Source organism: Coturnix japonica, unplaced genomic scaffold (genome assembly GCF_054131305.1).
Source record: "Coturnix japonica strain WE unplaced genomic scaffold, WE-NBRP24 Scf039, whole genome shotgun sequence".
In the NCBI taxonomy this organism is placed as follows: Eukaryota; Metazoa; Chordata; class Aves; order Galliformes; family Phasianidae; genus Coturnix; species Coturnix japonica.
In genome coordinates, this window is record NW_028188942.1 from 3,577,812 (window position 1) to 3,601,324 (window position 23,513).

At 38.4% G+C, this 23,513-nt stretch overlaps 2 protein-coding genes across 3 annotated transcripts; both read right to left on the reverse strand.

Annotated features, from left to right (window-relative positions):
• Nucleotides 1–1,919: 1,919 nt before the first annotated feature.
• LOC146753281 (kinesin-like protein KIF20B) lies at nt 1,920–9,661 on the reverse strand. 2 transcript variants are annotated; one of them, XM_085530928.1, is made up of 9 exons: nt 9,579–9,661; nt 9,000–9,138; nt 8,148–8,270; nt 7,587–7,748; nt 6,474–6,638; nt 5,720–5,839; nt 3,841–3,967; nt 3,161–3,303; nt 1,920–2,148 (listed from the first exon to the last, which is right to left on the reverse strand). In XM_085530928.1, exons 1-6 carry the CDS (start codon nt 9,638–9,640, stop codon nt 5,825–5,827), a joined length of 666 nt encoding a protein of 221 aa, XP_085387054.1. In that variant the 5' UTR covers nt 9,641–9,661; the 3' UTR covers nt 1,920–2,148; nt 3,161–3,303; nt 3,841–3,967; nt 5,720–5,824. The 2 variants fall into 2 exon arrangements, with proteins under 2 accessions (XP_085387054.1, XP_085387055.1); XM_085530929.1 differs by lacking the exons at nt 5,720–5,839; nt 6,474–6,638; nt 7,587–7,748; ... (1 more) ...; nt 9,000–9,138; nt 9,579–9,661 and adding an exon at nt 4,696–4,913 and having other exon boundaries at nt 1,924–2,148.
• Nucleotides 9,662–9,796: 135 nt separating this feature from the next.
• LOC146753282 (kinesin-like protein KIF20B) lies at nt 9,797–15,782 on the reverse strand. Its single transcript, XM_085530927.1, has 5 exons — nt 15,526–15,782; nt 14,960–15,021; nt 14,637–14,756; nt 13,222–13,417; nt 9,797–10,782 (listed from the first exon to the last, which is right to left on the reverse strand). Exons 1-5 carry the CDS (start codon nt 15,716–15,718, stop codon nt 9,797–9,799), a joined length of 1,557 nt encoding a protein of 518 aa, XP_085387053.1. The 5' UTR covers nt 15,719–15,782.
• Between the last annotated feature and the right edge of the window lie 7,731 nt (nt 15,783–23,513).

Consider the following 23,513-nt stretch of genomic DNA (forward strand, 5'->3'; position numbering starts at 1 on the left):
CAGGGTAAAGTGGTACCCTATAAGGATACATAACTGTAGAAGGATAGAAGACTTTCTGGAGTTTGGACTCCAATTTTGCAAAAATTTTTGATAGCAAGTGCTGTAGTTTGGTACAACACTTGAAGGCAAGTAATAGAATTGTTGAATGCATACACTCAGTGGTGGCAAATCCATGCACTTTATTAACCCAGTTAAGGAATGAATAGGTGGAGTTTACCTTCTGGATTTGAAGGATGTTTCTTCTGCCTGCTTTCTGTATCACGGCTTTACAAGTCAGTGTGCAGGTTTGGAGGAGCTATCCCCCTTGCACCCGGCGCTGCGCAACGCTGGAATAAACATACCTGCTTTACAACCCATCTCTGGATTATAGAGTTTGATTCCGCAAGTCAGCTAAACATTTGTGGTTGGTTTTTCTTTTCCCTAAACAAAGCAACCTGTTTTCTGCACTTGCTGTGCCTTACGAAAATGCACAGAAATTAGGCAAGCCTGAGACTCACCAAACACCACATGTGACATTTTGTAAAAGGTCAGTTTTGCAGCAGAGAACCACATATAATTATACCAAGTGTGCAACTACTTTTCCCATGCAGCAGCAGGCAGCAATGAGGCTGTTCTCATAATAAAAATACCATTTGAAAAGTAGTGTAATTAAGTGTATATCATGATGTACCCAGTAGCAACGAGAGCTCTATTAACAGCTTCTGGAACAAGTAGATCACTCCCATCCCCTGCAATGACTTTGCCTCCAATATCGCATGGCTGATAAATTGCAGTCTCTGGATATGAAATATTTGCAAGTAATTTGCAAACTGCAGCTAATCAGAACCGTCTTCCATATTGTCACCAACCACTTCAGGCAGCATTGTTCCATTTTGACATCTGGCTATGAGGCATTCATGCACGGCATTCACATACATAGGTCAATAAATAGGAGGGAGGGTGATTTCAAGTACTTATGCTTCCATCAGTTTCTTCTGTGTACCTGTGCAGTAGCTGCCCATCTCACCTGGTAGGTACGAATGCTGTTTTCTACTCCAGGTCAATAAAAGCCTCCATGTTGACATCCACATGCAGATTTGTCCAGCTAACACCATGGAGAAAAGCTTCTAAAAGTCAGTTCAAGTTTTTAATGAGATTGCTGAGCATAAAACCACATGATTCCCACGATTTTTCACAGATTGTTTTCTGCAAACCTGGATCTCACAAGCCTACAAGCAAGGAGAAAGCTTTTCGGCACAGCAACAAATAGTACGATTGTGGGTTTTTTTAAATACAATCAGTATATTGTTCTATCACCAGCTGCTTTTAAGGCAATTCACTCACATCAAACTCTCAAATATTCACCCAAGTTGGCTTTCATCAATGTTTTTACCTCCTGAGCAATTGAATCTATAGGAACTATTGGACTAGGAGACAACACAAGGACATACTGCCAGCTGAGAACCTTTCAGCTAATTCATCCAACAGCATCTAAAGGTTTGAAGCTCACTGAGGGGGAGAACAGTATTTGGGATATTAGAATTCCCCCCAAATGTATTGGGTTTATTTTTCTAAGTTTATTAATTTAAAGCTGAATTTGCACAAGTGAGGGAAAGCACCTTTCTTCCACACAGAGGAATTGGTACCATCTTCTCTCCAAAGAAAATTCTTTAAAAAGGCCCAAAAATTAAGTATACATAAATATTAATGTGTATTCATGCTCTTCTCTCTGCCAGAGTTCTGCTAAGTACACCAGTCACGTGAAAAAAGCAAGCCAGGCCATCCTGAACAAGTACAGTTATTACTGCACAATGGGTAAATAGCAATCAGTCCTAGAGATACTGTTCCTATACAGGGGAGGCAAGACAAAAATAAATAAACCCTTAACCACAATAAAATCCAAACACAGCTTAAGAAAGCTTGTATTTATTTGAGCCTCAATGGAGTCAGTTTGAAACTGTCAGAGAGACACTGTACACCTATATACAAATTTAAGAACACAACGGAGTAACTGTTACTGTTTATTAACAACCAGTTTTAATAATACGATAAAAGTATGTCCTGAGAAAGGGGAACAAACACGCTTCTTCAAGGTTTTTTAGCTGTTCTGGATCTCAGCCGTCGCTTGATGATCAGATGATCACTTTCCTTCTTTTGTTCCTCAGATTCCTGAAGAAAACATTTCAAAAGTTACTCATCTTTTCACACAAGACTGACAAGCTCTTCTTGACCCACGCAAACATATTTCTTCCCCTAAATGGATTTCAGAATGGCATTTGCTTATTATATTTTATTCAGAAAACTATGGGATACCGAGATCATTTTAATGCAGCTTAATCACAAGGAACAAATATGGAGAATGTACAAAATCCTGTTTATCTTAAAAAAGCACACACATCTGAGGAAAGCCTGAAGGCAGCTTTCATCTTGAAATACTTGTTTTCAAAAGAGTATTATAGTACTTGTTTTGTGAAACATGAAGCGTTCAGAAAACATTTTTAGCCTCAATCCCTGTAGCTATGACTTGCCCAGAATTTCAGTTCTCGGTTCAGTTCCATGTTCTCAGAACTACAGTGAGAAAAGAAATTCTCATCTTCTTCATCCTCTAACAAAAAAAATATAACATTTTGGTTTCTGCTCCTATCATTCGTCAAATCATCAAAAAATTCAGAGGGATATTACAGTATGGGCAAATGATCACTATGCTGAACAGAAAAAGGACTCTAATATAATTAAAAGATGCAGTTCCAACAGAGCAAGAATGTTCTTAGCACAATAGCTGCCGACAGAGTCATGAAACTGGCACATCAGATCCTCTGCAAGTTGTCTTAGACAGGAGATCATAGTTTAAGCATACCTAAAAAGCTGTCTAAGTTGTGCTCTAGAAAAGCGTGTAGTAGAATAATCCCACTCCAACACACTGAAATTATCTATGATTCCAAATTAGAAGACATCTCCGTGATTGCTACATCACCTACTTAGTAAACTGTAAGCCAGCCAAACACAGAGATTTTTGAGGACAAACTAAAACAGAACAGCAGGAAGACCAACAAGAATGAATTGGTAGAATAAAGAAATACCTCAGTACTTTCAACCTCCTCTTGCAAATAGATGAAACCTCCAGTCTGTTTGGACTCCTTAGTAGTTTATTTTAAGCTAAGACTACAGTATAATCACTTACCGAAGAAGCAGGTATATCTAGAGGGCCAGAAACGACAGTGGAATACAGCTTCCTTTTGCATCGTTTTGGCTTGGTCTCTCCTTCTTCGAGACTTTCAGGTTCGTTTGATTTAGGAGAACTTACTGCTGACATCAGCTTCTTGGCTAGAAGAAATTTGTTTTGATACATAAACCAATCAACTTACTGGTTTTGTGAGTCTTTAAATCACTGAATGCAAAAAAAGCTTCATAACAAACTTGGTTTATAAATGACACGTAAAATTTAAGTGAAAATACTCAGAAATTGTATTTGTTCATCGAGGTTCTTTATTGCTTCTATAGCTGAAACTGTTTATAGGTTCAGGTACGGCAACTTTAACCACACATTAAAATGGAGTATGAAAGACAATCATGGCTCAGAAGTCGCTGGAAGTCAGAAACTTCAGCAGGAGTTAAACAACAGGCCTAACTTTCGTGCTGACAGAAGCACAAGACAGAACCAACTTTCTCTGTATACTTGTAGGTTTTCACAAATGTAATAATGAATCTCTGAAGAGACGAATAAATGCATTTACTTCATAAATCAAAGGACAACTTAACATGGCAGACAAGTCTAAGAACACATACATTAATAGCCTACAGCAGAAACAAGCCATTCTACAATGTCTAGAAAACATGGAATAAAACTTATTCTACACCAACCTTTAGAGTGTATAATAGAAGGAGAGCTTTGAATAAAATCTCCAACTTTTTGCAGTGTTTCATCCTTCTTTTTAGTCAGTCTTGAAGCACGTACTCGCTTTCTCAGGAAGTAGTCTTTTCCGGATTTCTGTTCAACAGAGATGTGAACATGTGAAACAAGAGCATTGTTTAAACTTCATTTTAGTTCAACGTTATTTTAAGTTGACATTTTGAGCTTTACTACTGACACCTCTGTTCATTATGCTGATGATACCACAATGGCAAGTAATGTAGAAAATTTTATACCCTTTAGGGAGTTGTCAAAATCTCAGCTATTTCAAGGCATACGTTTCTTAAAGTTTCTTAATAAGGCAGTAGTTTCTTTAAAAGTAGCTCCCAAGCTGTGGAGTTGTTTCTTACATAAGCTGTTCTAATTACATAAAATAAACAAACATACAAAACAGAAGACAACAGATGGGAAAAATCTACTACTCATACTCTGACCATGCCAAGGATACTGCTATCACATGTGAACATCTGTTTTTAATAACTGCCATGCATATTAATGATACGAACCTTAGTTTAATACAAGGGCTTCACTTACAAAAGCACACGATAATACACTAAAGCTTCTCTTCCCAACTATTCAGTGTGCAATATCCTTCCCTCCAAATCATTACACAGTACAGCCATTACACGCTCTGGGGACAGACTGACTTGCCCTTTGGTTAGCTTATGGAATTTAATAGGAAGAGCTCATAAGCATGTAAGATTCCCATTCAGGTATACACATAAGGATAAGACACTGCTTCTTTCGTGTGACCACACAATTACAGGAAGTCCCAAGCTAGCTTCAAAACTAGAACAAAAAACAACCATTTTCTCGTCACTTGCAGAGGGTGAATTAAAAGCCATGACAGATTTTGTATTTTTCGTGTTCTCACTTTTCACAAAATCCTGGGAAAATAAGACAAGTTTCAGCCATGATTCTTTTGGAAAGAACAACTGATGTCACAAAAGTGAACACTTTAAACACTTTTGCTAATAGTAGGGAAGTATTTGCTAGTGGTAACTATTCCACTGTAAATCAAATAATAAATAAGCATTCAATTATAAAAACAGGACATTAAGATATCAGTATTAGACATCTCATGATGTCTAAAAAGCTGATTTATGTCTACAGGTTTCAAAGAAAATACACAATGGAGTTAAGAGAAATTCCCTTCTCTTAAACCATTATCACTGAGCTTGGCTATTAGTTTTGTTCATTAAAGCAGTTCATTAATTAAATTCTTCAACTACTTTACTGAGGTAGAAATAGCATTTTTTAATGCTTGTTTTTAATGCTTTTTTTAATTGTAGAAAGACAAAAAGTAGTCAGAGCCACTTTATCAGGCTCTGCTAAGAATCTGAATGGAGTATCACCACCCACTGTATTTCCAAGAATTAAGTTGGTTAATAAATACTTTGTTTTTAAAATATATGTAACTGCTATTTTATGAAAGTTAGCAATTAAAAACTTATATAGGAATGATTAACATCATCTGCTAACAAAACAATATCCAGAAATCCTGCAGAGGAAGAAAATAAGTTCAATTTGCTGCGCCTGTTTCAGTGGCTCCATGAATTTTTTCCAAGTAACTTATCTAATCATGAGCCACTTCATAAGCATTAACATGAGGAGAGTTTTCAACAGCACCTGACAAAAATTCATCACACAATTGTTTCAACAGCTTTTATTCCTATCAAAGGCTATAAAAACAGGTGATCTGATCACCTTGAAAGGGATAAATAAATTAAAACTTGGGAATTGTTTAGAGAACATGAGATCTTTTCCTACTCATTCCTTATCAAAAGCAATACAATCACAACATTTTCAGATCTGAAGTTTCATACTAACCTCAGATTCATTTAATGAAGTGAGGCTCCTAGTACATCGACGTGACAAATAATTGTCTTCAGCTTTGCATCTTAATGGAATACTTTCTCCAGTTTTTGTTTTGCTTTATTGTTTCCTAGGCTGTAAATATTTAAAAGGAGTAAAGATTAGGCTATGCATTAGACCTCCAAAATATCTCGAGTTTTCTAAAGTTACAGTGTAAAACCTCAAGCTCAGACGCCACATGAACACGTAAGCTGAAACACAGCACAAGTGTGGGAAGGTAGTAACATCTATTCATTGTGTGATCTTCAGATACACCCTACTGGGTCTCACTAAAAGTCTCAGGCAGTATTCTGCCTCCAAAAGAGAGAAAGCGAGACATTAGTTAGGGACAAAATCTGTAATGCTGGTCGTTTTGTCATCCATTCCCCCCATACTCTGCACGCTCACAGCTGCTATGTTAGAACACCAAAGGCTAAACCTCTGCCTAATCTTCAGCATCCACATACGAATACATGGAAAACTGCATGGAAAAGTTCCATAATGTACACAGAGAGATGGTGTTCTAGTAAATAAAATATTTTTGAGAAGATGAGAGCTCATGTTTGAGTGGAAGACAAAAAGAACCAACAAGTACTCATCACTGAATATGTAGTTAAAGGACTATATGCTAAGAAAAATGATTCCAGCTCCAGTATCTCCTAGGAAAACAGAAGAACAAAAAGGGGTTAACAAGATGTTAAGTACTGACTTTCTATAAATATAATCATACCTTTTCATTTACAGAGTCATTCCTTCTACTTTGTCTTTCTTCAAGTAAAGGTATTTCTGGCAAAGTCTGAGGGCTACTGTGGTTAATGCGTTGTTTTAATTCCTTTATAAAGTCATCTTTGTCAGCCAGTTCTTTTCTTAACTCTTCTATCACAGTTGCATTATCCTAATAAACAGTAAAAACTGCTGAGTTGTGGGATTGGCAAAAGGAATTAACACACACAAAGCAGTATTGCAATTACTTAGTAGCATCAGTTTTAGAATTGCAGGCTAGAACACTTAACTATTCAAGAACAGTAACATTTCACGGATTTGTATGGTCACTGTTACAAGTGCAGTAGTCACAGAATTGCCTGGGAAGTTGTAATACAATATATTTTGATTCTTCTATTTTACTTATGTGCTTCAGCCTTCATCTCCCTTAAGATATAATAACCCGAGCTTTTATTTGTTCCCAAATCCTCGGTACTGTGAGAAAGTCGGCAGTTGTAGGGGAAGTTTTGCTATGAGAACATCTTTCTTCTCAGAGAAAGTGAATCCAAACATTCTCAAAAGAGCACAACTCATTTAGTCTTCTGTTTAGCTTCTGAAATTCTATGCTACGGCTTATATTGGCTATCCTGATTAAAAGCTGGATGTTGAAATCAGAAATGCAACTTCCAGAGATCATCCCCCCTCTGCTTTTTGATGCTTCCCTTAATCTCTCTCCACGTCCCCTTCTGTCTTTTCATGCCATTGTAGATACTACCTCAGAGAAAGCAAAGAAAGTAAGAAACCTGAGACAGAACTACTGTCTGAGTATTGAGCCTAGCTTGGGATCCGGAAATGCTGTGAATTATCGGAAAAAGCTACAGATGTCCAGTATGATTGTAGGATCATAAGCATCAAACTGACATCTGCTTATCTGAACTACTGAAAAAATTGAAATTTTAGTAATTAACATAAATTCTGTTTCTGAAGAACAAAAATAAAAGCTGGTGCTTTTTTTGGTTAGTTGCACATGTCAATACGACAGTGTTCAAGAACAGAAGCACACCAAAAATACAAAGAGCAGGTACAGGAGTCTTACAGAATTTATGGGTAGCTAATCAGGTAGGAGGAAAGGAGAGCTGACCTTGCTTGAATCCTTTAAGGCAGATTGTCTCAGTTCTGCTATTTCTGTCTCTTTTTGTATGGCAATAGAAGCCAAAGTTTTGAGCTGTTCTTCCAAAGCTTCTACTAACTGATCTCTCTCCTCACGCCACTTTTGAATATTATGGTCCTTTTCCTCCAACTCCTATATTTCATGTTGAAAGAAAAGCATACACAGTAGAAACAAGCAGAATCTTTAAGACAGCCTAGAATTAATAAGCTTTTCATAAAGCATAAATAAGGACTCAAGCTGATAAAAAGAGTTTATGGTAAGACATTTCAATTAACATATCGTGATGTCACTCAACAAGATCAGGTTACATGCATGTATTACATATGTATTTACTATGCAGATTATTGTATTTAAAGCAATCTGCCAGTGCTCTGTAGTGACTAATTATTTGAATATCTTTCATGGTCTACCGCTAATTTCAGTTGGCCACTTTCATTTTGCTCCAATTTTTTTTTTTTTTTTTGACCTTTTTCCTGTTGCTTGGAAAACCTGCATCATTCATTTAATAAAAATTAAGAGCAAGAAAAATACCTGCTTAAGTTGTTGGATATAGAAGTCTTTATAATCCAGCTCATCCTTAAACTGGTTATTAATCCTTTCAAGTTCTTCCATCTTGTTCCTGAGGGATTCCTCCACAGAACGCATCATGGACACCTGTAATGTAAGCACAGCTCACGGTTCATTAAAAGACTTCTGTAATCCAACCTGGCCAAATACTTCTTTGTTAAATAAAGAGGAATTCACAAACAAGTGCTGAGTAGGAAAATGACAGCAAGTGCAAGGTTACCAAGGAAGACATGAATTCATTTTTAAGCTTCAATTTTCCACCCCAAGCACACCCAATAAACTTTCAGACTAAGATCCTGCAAAATGGGTTTTAAGATATCTTCTTGTTTAATAATTAAATTTTAACTATTAACATCACTGAAGCTGAAATTGAAGAAAAAAAATATACATGCTTATATTAAAGAGCCTCTGGAAATTAGTCTATTTCTCTTCAAGTAAATAGCATTCTTCTTCCCAGTTATCAGCGTTTTTTCACAAGACTTAGGTTTTAGGCTTTGGAGTTACCACGGATACCAATGGCAAGTCACCAGTAACTTAGAGATAATAACAAGTCCCCTCCAGAGGCAGATTAGCTATTCTCTTCACAAACCTTATTCCAGACTACTAACCAAATTTACTTTCCTCTGTTCATTATCTATGCGAAACCATGTTTTAACTTCTGGTTCCCTCTAGAGCTTCAATGGCAACTTTACCTAAGATTTGCTGCTAGCCACACTAGTGTGAAATTTCCAGCTTCATAGTTAAAGTTTGAGAAGTTTTAACAGCAGAAAGCCAAGCATAATCTTACAGAAAAAAATATCTCAGTTGACTACAAACCTCGCTTTGTAGTTGCTGAATTTGTTTCTCGGCATCAGAATGTTTGTCTTTTTGATCTGCATACTCTTCTTCTTTCCTCTGCAAATCTTTTTTCAAATTCAGTACAAGGGCAGAACTCTCAGAAAGAATATTTTCTAGCCTTATGTTAAAAATAAAGAGACAAAGAACATTACTGTTACACATCTCATGGAAACAGCAATTACAGCTTAATCCATGCCCTGCCTGTTGGTTTCTATTTGTAAATAGACTCTTAAATCTATCTAGACCAGTGACAAGATTTAAACAATTACATTTGAATTTCAGCTTGCTTCTCATAATCAGATGCTGAAGCAATAAATTATTCAGATGCTATTCTGAGGGATGTACAACAAAACCACCAGAAATCCCCATATTATTCTTTATTTCCTTGCACACTCCTGTTTTCCCTTGGAACTCAAGTAGCATACCAAAGCATCCTAAAGTAGTAGTTTGGCCATTGATAAGCATGCAAATGCATTAAGTCGAAGGGATGTTCCCATTAACTATTTTTAACTCTAGTTCATTCTCAAAGGGCTCTAAGTTAACTCAGTGGTTACTTACGATTCTATACGTTGCACTTTCTCCATTTCACTCTTTTCCTTTTCCCGAAGAGAATGTTTCATCTGCTCCAAGCTGTTTTTAAGCTGCAGAACTTCTTGAATCAGATTTGCTTCTTTGCTACTTAACTCTTCAACTTTTTTGTCTGCATTAGCAGACTTCTCCTGCAGAGTTGCTGTAACTGTCTCTAGATTAACAATAATAGATTCTTTTTCTTTAAGTTATTCATTGAGTTTTGACACATTGTCTTCCATTGTCTTGGAAGCCTCCAGGCGATATTCAAGCTCTCTTATTTTTACCTCACAGTTGGCAACTTCCTCCTGAAATTGTGCAATCACTCTCTGATCTTCTGCAGTCTTTTCTTCAAACTCCTGAGTTTTCTTTTCTATTTCCTCATGTAACTGATTCACAAGATCATCTTCCTGACTAGTGGGAGTTGTAATCTCACATAGCTTCATTACAAGTTGATGATTATGATATTCAGCATTATTCACTCCCGCCTTTAGGTTTTCATTGTCTTGAAGCAGTGCTTTGATGTGCTGACTTTTTTGTGAGGAAACATCAACAATACTTCTGCATACTTCCCAAATCCTTTCAAGACTATAGTTAAAGGAGAGGTCCTGCACAAGATCTGAGATGGAAGTAGTCTGTGACTGAATGCATGCAGAACTAATTTGAGATGTCCCTGTCTCATCTTTTTCAGAGTCTGAGGAATCCTTTACACTGACAAAGTCAGTACCGATGGCGTGAAACTCTAAGTGACATTTGTATAATTCATCTAATTTGGTCCGCATTTCTTTTACTTGTGACACTTTATCAATTATATATTCTTTGGCAACTTCTATGTTGTTAGTTAGTTGCGCATTTTTGTCTTCTAGTGTCATATTTATAGATTTCTGTTCATCCAGTTCAGAAGCAATTTCCCGATAGTCAGCTTGACCCTGCAGAATTTGTTCACGGAGGGCATCAGCTGTTTCTTCAGAAAAAGAAAGCTCAATACGCAGGCTTGTTACCTGCTTACTGAAATCTTCTTTTTTATTTTTTTCTCCTCTGCATTGTTCTTCAAGCACAGCTAAATGACGTTCCAAGATTTCAGTTCTTTCCCTCAGTGCTAGTACTTCCTTTCGGTACGTGGAGCACTTTTGTTTCATGTGTTCAATTTTCTTTTGCTCTACAGTGTTCTTTTTCTTTCTCTCATTTACAACTACTGTAAAACAAACAAACAAAAAAAGGGAAAAGGAATGTAGCTCAGATTGATTAAAATCATTATTACATAGCAGTTCACAACACCAAGTAGCAACTTCTAAGTGAAACACTGTCGTAATATGCAAGCCATGCCCTCACATCACATAGTATTTGATACTAGTGAAGGAATTAAAGTCCTCTGAACACGTAATCAGGTGCCTCAGATTTCTATACAGAATTAACAGCAAAAGGTTTTCAGTCTGGAAGAACACTTTTACCATGGCACTACTCAAACCTTCCACTCCACACCAGTAGAAATTCTAATTAGATTTAAGAAACATGGGAATGAGATAGATAATTCACAGCTGTATTCTTTCTATCTTCCGTGCTTCAGCAATCCCTATAAGGCAGCCAGGAATCACTCCATCTACATCTAAATGGTAGATAAACAGTTCTCTAAGAAATCTCATTCAAACTCACAGTCCTCTTACTTTCAAAAGAAAGATAAAACCCTGGACAAGTTGATCACTTAAGTGTTGATATCTGTCTCTCTTATTCAGTTGATCTCTAAACAAAATATGAGGATTCCTACTTCTGTCCACACTTACTCTTTTGCATATAAAGTTCACTCATAAAGTTGTACAAATTTGCAGATTCAAGTTTCCATAAATATTCCATTAGCTTGGGGCTGTTTTTTTCTTTAACTGGTGAGCAATTAGCTAAAATCACAAGCATTTTCTTTCTATCAAAAGCAACTTCTGCTGTATTTCATCATTGCTTTAGAATCCAGTTACGTCCATTCCATAATATGCATACTTTAAGTATTAAAAAAAATAAATATAAGTCAAGACTTACTAGGGATTGTGTCACCACAACAATATATTCCATGGTGATTCTTGTACAGTCCTTTTATTACTACAACTACAGAAATGCAGAATTTTATAGCGCCCACGTGCAGCCTACATTACATACAGATTCACATGTACTGCATGGAAACAGCCTCTTAACTCATCTAACGAGTTTTATATACAGCCCTCAACTGATTTAAAAGTCATACTGAAGAAACAGCAGTGGCATATTCCACCCCAAACCAGGTTTTGGTTTTGATTGCTGCTCCCAGCAACACTAGTGAGGGGAATATGATTTATAAGTAATCTAAACACTTTATGCTGAAAACAACAAGCAAGCACTAAAGCAAGATAAATAAGACTAGGGAGAAGATGTGTAATGTTCAGTCTAGAAGCTCCTTACACAGGAAGTAGGGAAAAAGCATTATTACAGAGCATAGGAAACAAGACCTAAAAGCTCAGAGAATGGTGTAAATACCCTGAACTTGAAGCTGAGATAACCTAGCATCTCCTAAAACACTTTTGCTCGTGCTACTTATATAACTAATTCTACAAAAGAACCAGCACAACATACCTGTGCTCATTGTTCTACTGTGTATATTTAACACAGCTAAAGAATATATATTAAGCAGTTTTTGAAATTGGATGCTATTAATACTCACAAATAGAAGAAAATTTTAACATGATTAAATACTCAGTACTTCTTAACAGAAAACTTCATGCTGACATTGTGACTATCAGCTACCCATTTTAATTCCTATGTGGAGCATTGCTGTCATTAATTTTTAAATGAGAGCTTTGGTCATATGATTATAACAAACCCACTACTATTTGGAGTATGGAGGAGTCCACATCCCTCCCTCAGTCTCTGGTAAGATGCTTATATGTGATGCCATTCAGTGGTCACATTAGGATTCAATATTTATGCCAAATAAAGGCAGCAGGGACAAATCATCCAAGAACAGCATCTCATCCAAAGAAGGCCTTGACTTTCTCCCTTGCACATATTTTGCAAGAGGAATACAAGAAAGGAAGGGACTACAGCTAAGTTTTAGATTTTCCCTTCTACATTGTATATGCCTTCCGTAATTCTAGGAACACTGATGCTCAGCTGTGCCCAGAAGTGAAGTTAAATGCATCAGAGCTTATCCAAACCATTTTGCTCAAATATTGTCCATGAGCGAGCAATTAGCAGGTCGTCAACAATTTTGATAGTTGCTTCAGGAAAAGCAAAACAAACAAACAAACAAACAAAAGCACTTGAACAACTGATGCTACTCAGAAGATCAGCAACAGCAGTTGAAACAATCCTAAAGAAACTGCTTTAAAACTATTACCAAATCTGCAAGTGCATCAACAGATGAGGAAAAAGCAGCAAAAAGGAAAAAAATAGTGCAAAAAACTTTTATTCTTAAGCATTCAAAAATGAACAGCATAGGACCTTCTGAAAAAGGGATATTTACATAACAGTTACTTCTATTTACAGTTTAACACAGTGGCTTTTCTCCTTATACCATAAGGTACGCGCTTCACAGCCTTTTGCTTCCTATCCGGAATAGGAAGCAATTTATTGTTTTGGAAAACACCCTGTTCAACGATGGAAGAAACTGTACCTTTCTTTGGAGGTGGCTCTTCCACAGTAGGCTTATCTTCATCAGTACTGCGCTTTCTTCCCACTTCCAACTCAGTTTTCTCTTGTTTCAGTGCTTTAACTGAAAGCACTGAAAATTGGCTGCTTTCAGTTCCTTTATTAGTGTTCTCTTCTGCCGGTTCTGCTTTAATGGTAGTTAAATGGTAGGCAGTCTTTTCCTGTATTGATATAAGATCAGTTACATTGAAGCTTAACAAAAGGAGCACTTAAGTCTCAGTAATCTTCTGTAGGCAAATATTTACACAAAACCATACAGCTAAAATATTTACCCAGTGACTCTATAGACATCAGTTACAAATTTCAATAGCAGACACAACAAGTACACCTTCAGATAATGACAAGTGCAATACTTGGTAGAGTATACAAGGGAAAGCAAGAGCCTAGCAGGTTACAAAGTAAAAGACTTGCACACAATCAAGCGTTTACCAGTTTATCAAAGAATTTCCTGTTTCCAAGAAGTCAACAAAATTACAAACATGGTCAAAGAGCAAATGGTCAGCTCTCATACAAGTTCATCACATCACACTTCTGCTAAGCTGCTAAAATCACTTTCATCGTGACAGATAGAATCCAACCTTAAAGCTTAGTCAGCTCTGTCACGCATATTTTAGATTGTGTCCTTGACCACAAGTGAAGCTTCCTTACTTACAAGATGACGATTGTTAAGCCATGCTGGCACTGCCAAGGACTGATTATTCATCTTTAGTAACTTATGAAAAGAAAAGCCTCAGAAGTGTTCAGGCCACACAATCTCACAGATAGAGTTGGAGCCTTGTTCTTGGAAGAAGTAATAGGCGAGGACATGACTACTCATCACAGTCAGCTTTAATACCATGGAAATACTAAGTTGTAGTGATGCAGACAGTCAAAGACTAAGAAGGGTCAAGTTGCTAAGCTTACAAGGTTAGAGATCTGAGTGACAGAATTAACTATAAATGTTTTCAGAGCTACTTCAGGCTACCAAACATCAAAAAATGAACAAAAACCACCAGAAGTGGTATGCACACATACTTAATCAAGCTAGTCTTCACATATTCAGTAGCTCGCAGTACATTAGTCAGGATAAAGTTTTATGGACTGCATAGAATGTGGAGATATCCTGACCATTCATACTCGTACTTCCAACTCTACTCAACATACTTTTACTGTTGCTCTTCCTCTGATGTAGGAGTGTGAGGCAGGAGTTAGTGGAACACACTGATATTTTTGTTGTTTGTGTTAACAACAACTACCTTCAGATAAATTTGAATTGTTTACAATTTCAAGAGAGTACCAGCTACATACAGAAAATCAGTTTTCCAAAAATGTGTTGATTACAAGCATAGAATTAGTGTTTTTCTTTTTTTGTATAAGGATATGGAGATGTGTAAAACTCACATAATCTTTTACTTTTTCCTCTAAATGAGATTTTAAGTCTTGTAGCTCTGTCATAATGTCATCTTTCTGCACCACGATGTCCATTAGCTCTCGAATCCTTTCATTTTGTGCATTCATTTTCTTGGAAATAAAAAATAAAAAAAATTCAGTCATCAGTTTCTAATGGAGTGTTAAGTAGCTGAATTACACAATGCATTAAAGGCAAATTCAGTTAAGCTAAGCTCGGTAAGAAATCTATTAATGGAGCCTACTGGAATAGCATTTTAATCTACCACAAGTTGGTATTAAAACAATTTTACACAACATCTTCTTGATAAAGTTACCTCAGTTGCTTCTTTAAGTTGCTCATCAGACTCATCCAATTTAATCATCTGCATTTCAAAGTCTGTAACACACAGAAAAGATTGTATTACATAAGTAGCCAATAGATAGTTTATTAAGTAATCAATTTTTCCAGATATTCTAATGTTTAGGTAGCTTTTGAACAGATTAATTAATTTGCATGTGGTCTTCACTTATTGGGAGTGATTCAAAAGTTTTCTATATTTCTTGGAACGAAAACATTGCATCAACAAGACAAAGAAGAGTAGAGATTGCAATATAAAAGTAAAAATCAAGATATAGATATATAAGATATATTTAACCCCATACTTATGAAAGCGTAAAGCTGCTAGTTGCAGTTTAAAGGAGAGGGGGGAAAAAAGAAAAGAAATAACCAAAAACCGTGGAATTGCTGAACCTGAATATACACAAGGAACAAACTATCACTTATCTACAGGCTATGGTTCCAAAGGTAGAACATCTCCTCTAATTCCTACTCAAACTGGTTATTTCTCTTTTAGATTAATGAACTATTTCTGTCTTCTACCTTTCACATCGCATAACTCACCTTTGTTCTTCTGCATCAGCTCTTCTTCAGTTTTAAGTAGTTTGGTGTTTTTCTCTGTTAGCTCTTCATTGGTCTCCATCAGTTCAAAGTTAGTTTTCTCCAGCTGCTTTTCAAACCAGCCAGTATCTTCCTTCGGGTCCCCCAGGGATACAATGGAACTATGTGCTGCCTCAGCTTGCTCTTTAATATCCATGACATCATAATGCACAGAATCAAGAATGCCCTCAGGATCAACACAGGTGTCAGGCACTATGCTATGTTCTCCACCCTGAAACGTAATTTATAATCAGTTAAAACTGGTGAATAGCTGACTACATAATAGCTGTTATTTCTACAGATAGTCTGGATAGCCACTATGAAGACAGCCATACAAGAAGTTTTTAATTTCAGCTTCAAAACCCACCTCACAAATTCACATACAACACGACAGTGATTCGTATGGGGGGAAGATAAGTGGCATTCTAGTAACAGCTAATATATTTTATAGTATTTGATGACCACGCTCCCTTTTTTTTTTTTTTTTAAATATTACCCCAGATTGATCTCCTTCAAATTTAACGTACAAGTTCGGACTCCCCTTTTCTTTGTAATACAGCGTAAATTTTCATTTTGTGTTGCAGAAACAAGGAAAATGCCCAAATTCCCAAAGCTTTCTGAAACTGTTCTTAAGGCTCAGCAACTATTCCTGCTAGATGAAGAATAGATGTATCTTGCTCATCATACAGGAACACAGCATGCACTTCTTTGTAAACAGCCTTGTGTTTCTACAAGATGTGCCCATAACATTTAAATAGTAAAAAGGAAAATATTTAAGAAAAAAAAAAGAAAAATACCAGGGTGTCATGGTTTAATAATTTTGTAATTTTGCTATCAGTATTCCACATCATAACATCATATAAAGCATGAATAATTTTACTGCTCCCGAACACTTGCAGTATATTGATGACATTGTCGTATGGGGCCATACAGCAGCAGAGATTGTCAAGAAAAGAAAACAGATAATCCAAATTCTTTTGCAAGCTGGTTTTGCCATTAAGCGCAGCAAGGTGAAGGGGTCTGCCCAGGAAATCCAGTTCTTAAGTGTAAAACGGCAAGATGGGCATCGACACATCCCAGCAGATGTGATTGAAAAAATCACTGCTATGTCTCCTCCCACCAACAAGACAGAGACCCAATCTTTTCTGGGAGTAGTGGGCTTTTGGAGAATGCATGTCCCAAACTACAGCCACATAGTAAGCCCCTCTATCAGGTAACACGGAAGAAGAATAATTTCTCATGGGGTCCTGAGCAGCAGCAGGCTTTTGAGCAGAGAAAACAAGAGATAGCCCGTGCCGTGGCCTTGGGGCCAGTACGGACAGGACAGGATGTAAAGAACATCCTCTACACTGCTGCTGGAGAGAAAGGTCCCACTTGGAGTTTGTGGCAAAGAGCTTTAGGAGAAACCCAAGGCCAACCCCCGGGACTTTGGAGTTGAGCATATAAAGGGTCTGAGGAGTGCTACACTCCAACTGAGAAGGAGATCTTAGCCATGTACGAGGGGGTTTGGGCTGCTTCTGAAGTAGTTGGGACAGAGGTTCAGCTCCTTCTAGCACCTCGCTTGCCTGTGGCCCCCTGTCATGGACACAGGTAGATTTTTGTTTAAACCGTGACAACTACCCAGAATGCAGCATAAGGGAATTTTTGCCTAGAACTCTGGAGGACTATTTTTAACTCAGAAAGGTCAGAGATAGAAAGTTCACACTGATTTCTGGGTCACCAGCCTCACCGTACATCAGCATTTTTGGTTTTTAAATGATACATAAAGTTCTCAATAGCACTGCTCTAGTCGGTAGTTCTTTCCCTTTCCGTGCAGCTTGCTCTGTGCATGGCTTGTGAACCGCTATTCAGGCCAGACAGCTGCAGCCCCAAAGACCTGCCATAAATGTACAAATTCTACCAGGATAATGTCTTGGTAGTGGAGAAACAGGATGCGCAGTCATATGGCTCTCACACATACCTTGTACAACCAGCTTGGCTGTGGACTGGGCATCACCAATGTCACAGGTGTACACGTCACTGTCACTTTTCTCCAGATTTTTTATGCACAGCTGCAGGTCTCGTCCTTTCTGTGCCCTCTTGTATTTCCTGCCAGGCCTGAGCTCAGCAATGCCTTTCCTCCATATGACGAAGGATGCGGCTTTCTCGCTCTGACATGTAAAAAGTGCACTTCCACTTTCTTCAATTTTCACATCTGAAAGTTCCTTGATAAAGTAATTAGGTTTTTCTGGAAGGAAAAAAAAAAGGATGAGGGTGTAGGACAAAGGGATTTGTTACCACAACAAGTCCCAAGCATACAGAGGTGTCCTGAATCTCCTTTGCCCTCATTTCAGAATATCACATAGAGATGCAAAGAGTCTAAGAAGACCACAGAGTCCACCCATTTACATAGGTTTGATAATTCCAGTAGATATCTGGAAAGTTCAATACCATTATACATGCGCTGGTAGGATATCATCTGATAAACTGCATATAGTTTTGATTACACATATTCAATAGAGACTAATTCAGATTGACATCTTTTCTTGGCTCACTAACAACCAAGATCATAGAACCATAGAATGATCACAGAATCATAGAGTGGCCTGAGTAGGAAAGGACCTGAAAGAGCTTCTAGTTTTAAACCCCCTGTCAAGGGGCCACCAACCACTAGACCAGGCTGCCCAGATCCACATCACACTGGAGAATCATTCGGTTTCCAGATTATTTTAAGGAAAAGATTTTAATCCACCGTATTTTCTGAAAACTAAGAATTGATCCTGCTCAAGGAAACAGAAGAGAAAAACATCACCCACAGGCTGCAGATATTTACCTTGACTTCTCTACATGCCATCCCCAGCGTGCTTTTCAACTCACCTTGCACAGTGACCCTGGCTTTTGTTTCAGAGTCCTCTGTCTCACAGGGGTACTCCCCACTGTCCTTGGCAGTAGAGTCATGGATGATCAGAATGGCCCCAGTTCCCTCCTGCTGCAAGTCGTACTTCTGGCTTTTTCTGATTGCTTTGCCATCCTTGTACCACCTGATGTTCAAATCCGGTTTTGACAGCTCACAGCTCAGGCTGATGTCCTGCCCTGCTGCTGCTGTCTTATCCTCCAGCTGTTTTGAAACCTCAGTAGGTTTTCCTGGAAGAAAACATGCTTTTTGAGTAACATACACTTAGGGTAGGATGCCTCTCTCAAAATACATGCATCTACATGCTGGAGATAAGTTAGAGAGGCACTTGCAACAGACGCCATCCTACAGCCAGCAGTAATCTGCAAAGTACAGACAATAGAATTCCAGGCACCATTAATTCTCTCTTAAATCTACCCAATTGAGGATGATGAACCATGTCTGAAAACTGCCTCTTTCTTCTCTCCACTCATCACACTGGGAGCCTCGGATGATGCTCTCAGATGCACATGCTCTAGATAGGAATTTGTTGTACAGCTAGATGATGTGAAGGCCATCCCTTCAGCTTATACTTAGAGGATATTTGCTCCCACAGTTCCCTCAACAGATCATTCCTGATTTACTGTTAATGGAACAAGCTGTAGTGAGATGCCCATTTCCAACACTACCCCAGTGCTTTGGGTAGTTCTCACATTTGTGTAAAATGTTTTGTCCTTTTACTTATTTTTAAGAGAAATTCTCAGTGCTTCGAGGTTCAAGTAGAAGGTTGCTATTCACTTTAACCATATTATGAGTTAGCTCTCACGACAATCTTATCAGAAGACAGTTGAAGGAATCAGACCCCAGAATCTCTCCCATCTCATTACCTTTCACAGACAGAGAGGCTTTGGAGGTTAGACCACGGGCAGTAAAAACGACTTCCCCAGCGTCAGTAGGAGTCACACTTTTGATAATGAGAGTATATTTCCGACTCACGTTAGAAGCTTTAGATCGCCTACCATTTTCCACTCTGCTTCCATTCAGTGTCCAGTTGAACTCATCAATGCTTTCATGGGACAGAATGCATTCAAAAGTACAATCTTCTCCCTCCTGGATTTCAGAGGTTTTCAGCCGTTTGGTAATGCCACTATTCAGCTCTGGAAGGTAAGAGATACGTTAGTATGAGGTTTATATGGAGAAAAGGCATTTGTGACTGACATGAGTAGCAGTACTGGTGTTTTAACTCAGGATTTGCAGAACATGGCTGCGTTCCTCACTGATGTATTCTCTAAGACATCTCCACTCAGAATTACCAGAAAGCTATAAAAAAAAAAGAGACGTGAATCTCTTGTCTTTGCTCTGGAAGAACTACAAGGCGAGCAGCTCAGTCCATGGAGCAGAATGAAGATTCAATGAGCTACAGAGGGAACAACCTAACAGAGAGGACAACTCTAGGATGCTGCGTGAGAAAAAGGGTTTTGCCTATGACAAGAAATTAAATGTTTCTATTAGCTAATTTGTTACCATCCTACCCCTACTGGTGTTCAAACCATTTCTCCATTTTAGGGATGTTTAGAAAGGAAATATTTCCAGGACATTCTTGATGTGTTTGGTGATTTTCATGGCAAAATGAGATACATTTACATCAAAAGCAATGGGAATTTTCCAGACATCACTGTGCTAAATTGCAGTAATACACTTCTATTGTAGAAACTATTAAGGCTCGTGGGGGAATAGGTGTAAGACATAGTGACCACACTGAATGTGCTTTCAGCACTCCTTTACTTTCCACAGTACTTACCCTGAATGCCGACCTTTGATTTGGCAACATCAGTGCCAATATCACAGGTATAGAAACCTGCATCTGACTTCTCGAAGTCATGGATAAGGGGATATAGGGTCTTCCCAGACTGTACCAGCCCATACTTGTTGCCAGAAGTGAGCACAACACCGTCCTTCTTCCACACTGGTTTGACCTTCTCTTTATAGACTTCGCATTCCAATTTAATCACACCCCACTCCTCACCAAAAACATCATCCAAGGACTTCACGAAGACAGCAGACTTCTCTGCAATTAAAAGGGCAAAACAGAACAATGTGATACAGAAGTTGAGACATTTCCAGTTGCTTTCAGATTTTTAAAGAGGGATCAATAAATCTTTACCAGCACTGACGACACCAATATAGAACATAAATTGGTTTCATGTGTGTTGACTGAATGCACTTTATGGAATTCTGAACTAATCAGTAGGAGAATACAGGGAATAGGAGGGACAGCCTGCATTGCCGTGGGTGGGACTGATATCATATGAAGTAATTGGGATGCAGCTCTTCTAAAGCTGGAGAGCTGGCATTGCCCTCACATGGAGCAGAGCTCATACAGCAGGCCACAGGATTAAGAGGATAAGCTGCTGAACACTTTTGATTTTCCTGTTTTATTGACTCCTTTTATCTATCTTCTACTTCACACATCAGATGTTTATACTAGGGAAAAAACTTCCACCAAATGCAAAAGAAAGGAGAAAGAGGAAATCCTTCAAACTCTGAGCGCACAGAGTAAAAGAGCTTAATTGCTGGGGAGAGCAGATTAGAATCACAGTACCCTTAGAATTGGAAGAGACCCTTAAAGGCCATCTAGCCCAGCTCCCCTGCAATAAAAAGGGACATTCACAGCTAGATCAGGTTGCTCACAGCCTGGTCATTAGTCATCCCAGAGGCAAAACACACACTGAATGATCTCTCCCTGCAGTCATAAATCCTTGGAGACAACAGCATTGACACTGCATGTTACTGAAGCAGTAAAAGAAATTGCTCTTGTAACTCTTCTTGTGTTAAGTAAAATGATGATAAAAAGCAATGGAATGCTTTGGCAGGACACCAAAACCATCCTCCTTCGTTGATATCTGCTGCAATGGAACCTTCCACTGGAAGAAAGCCTCTGATGACTTGTCACCCCAGAGAGGTGAGCTTTAGAAGCAGGACTGCTGCACAATAGAATGAACTGGAGCTCCTTAGCATCTCTTACATCCAGGAGGGGTGTGATCAGACCCACCTATCACCTTCAGGTGCGCTTTCTGACACCTTGTCTGACTTCACTGTCACTGTGCCAGCATCCTCAGGCTTAACCTGCTTCATTGTCAGTGTGCAGCAATTGCCAACGTTCTTGATGTCCTTGTAATTGTTGGTGTAAAGGAGGTTGCCATTCAGGAACCATTCCACGTCCTCGTCATTATGGGACAGCTCGCAGGAGAAGACAGCAGAGCTCTCTTCTTCAATTTCCACATCCTGCAGGTGCTTCGTTACTTCTACATTGCGGGCTGTGGGGAAACAAGGTGAACTGTTACCACTGTTACTATAAATCATACTGGGATGTGGTAGAATGGTTGGACTAGATGATCTTTGTGTAATCTTCTCAGTGAAGATAATACATTTATAAAGTTAGCAGGAGAGAACGGCAGAAATCAACCAAGAGAAGAGAAATCAGAGGTGAAATAGGACATGGAAGAGGCCACCCTCCCTGCTCATACCTTCAGCTGTCAGCGTGGCCTCAGTCTCTGCAATTCCTGCCTTGCACTTGTACACACCAGCATCATCGGGCTTCAGCTTCAGAATCAGGAGCTCTGCTGAATGCTTATCCCTCTTGATCTTGTACTTCTCAGAGGGCTTGATGAGTGTGTGGCCCTTGAACCATTTCACAACCTTTGGAGAAGGCCTGAAGTCACAGGACAGGATGACAGAATGATGTTCCAAAGCTGTCTTGTCCTCCAACTTCCTGGTGATTTCTATATGGTAATCTGAAAAGCAGGGGTGGAAGAGAAGAAAGGATGAGGACAATTGGAAGAAGAGGAAAGTCTCTTGCGTGTATTCCACTCCAATTAATGTCAAGTTCACAATGGTTCTTTGAACGACTCTAAAAATAAAACAAACGATTGTCTATAGGGAATGCCATTGACTACATTTCTATAAAGTAATACTGTATATTATCTACCAAATGCAAGGTCCAGCTCTTGTTCTGTGCTTATTAAATTGCTCCCAATTGTTGAGGCTTTTATTCAAATAAGAGTGAGTTGAAAATATAACAAGTACTTTAGGGTGTGAATGGAGACTCTTATGCTGGGGACAACAGCAGATAAAAAGCCTGGAAGTTTCTTTCAGGTGAAATCAATGACAAACTGCATCAAATTTAGGTGCTACCAAACTTAAACTTGTCTAGTTCAGAAATACAATTAATTTCACCTGATTTGACTTCTTTGGTATAGCCAAGGACAAAACCTCAGCTCTGTAGATCTGAATAGTAAGCACATCACAACTATTCATACAGATCTTTTACTGAGATGCAGCTGTCTCATTTAGTGTCCAACGACTTTGAACTGGAAATGGAGCAGACCCTCCAGACACACACACAATATTTCAAAGACCCCAGTGAAGGAAGGCTGTACGTTAATTAATTCTTCATCTTCATGATGTAAACCAAGCCTGGATATGTTACCTCTGACAAGCAGATTGGCTGTGGATTTGGATTTGCCAATTGAGAACTGAATGGTGCTTGTCATATCAGTGGTGGTTTTCGGTATGGTCAGCTGGTGGATGGTGCCTTCTTGCTGCATAATCAAGTTTCTGCCAGCCTGTAAGACTTCCCCACGTAGGAATACCACTTGGGAGGTTTCACAGAAGGAATGGATATCTCGCATTCAAATTTGGCTTTTTCAGTCTCAGTCACATAGTCATCACACAGCTCCTTTACTAGATGAATGGATTGCTCTTTAAGAAGGATGGAACAAGAGAAAGCAGAGATTTAGAAGGAATGTAAAAAACCCTTACATTATCACCCCACTTACTCACGTCAGCATTACTGCACATGAACACTACACCTATCAGCTCAGAATGCCTTGAAACATCATTAAAAAATAATAGAAAGAAAAGAATGTTGTTAAGAAGTCAGACAATAAGACTGACAATCTGAAAAGAGCCCAGATCTTCTGATTCCCAGTCCAACATCTAAATCAAACCATGACCTTCCCATCCCGATATCAAACTCCTCGCATTACGAAATGGAAAAGAGGTTCATTGAAACACGGAC

Excerpts from the sequence above, each read along its gene's own strand:
- LOC146753281 (XM_085530928.1), bottom strand. The coding sequence starts at position 9,640 with ATGAAACATTCTCTTCGGGAAAAGGAAAAGAGTGAAATGGAGAAAGTG. Across the intron at positions 9,139-9,578 it reads AAAGTGCAACGTATAGAATC|GCTAGAAAATATTCTTTCTG; the intron begins GTAAGTAACCAC and ends TTTTAACATAAG. Across the intron at positions 7,749-8,147 it reads ATATCCAACAACTTAAGCAG|GAGTTGGAGGAAAAGGACCA; the intron begins GTATTTTTCTTG and ends CATGAAATATAG.
- LOC146753282 (XM_085530927.1), bottom strand. The coding sequence starts at position 15,718 with ATGGATATTAAAGAGCAAGCTGAGGCAGCACATAGTTCCATTGTATCC. Across the intron at positions 15,022-15,525 it reads GCTGATGCAGAAGAACAAAG|ACTTTGAAATGCAGATGATT; the intron begins GTGAGTTATGCG and ends TGTGTGTTACAG. Across the intron at positions 14,757-14,959 it reads AACTTAAAGAAGCAACTGAG|AAAATGAATGCACAAAATGA; the intron begins GTAACTTTATCA and ends TTTATTTCCAAG.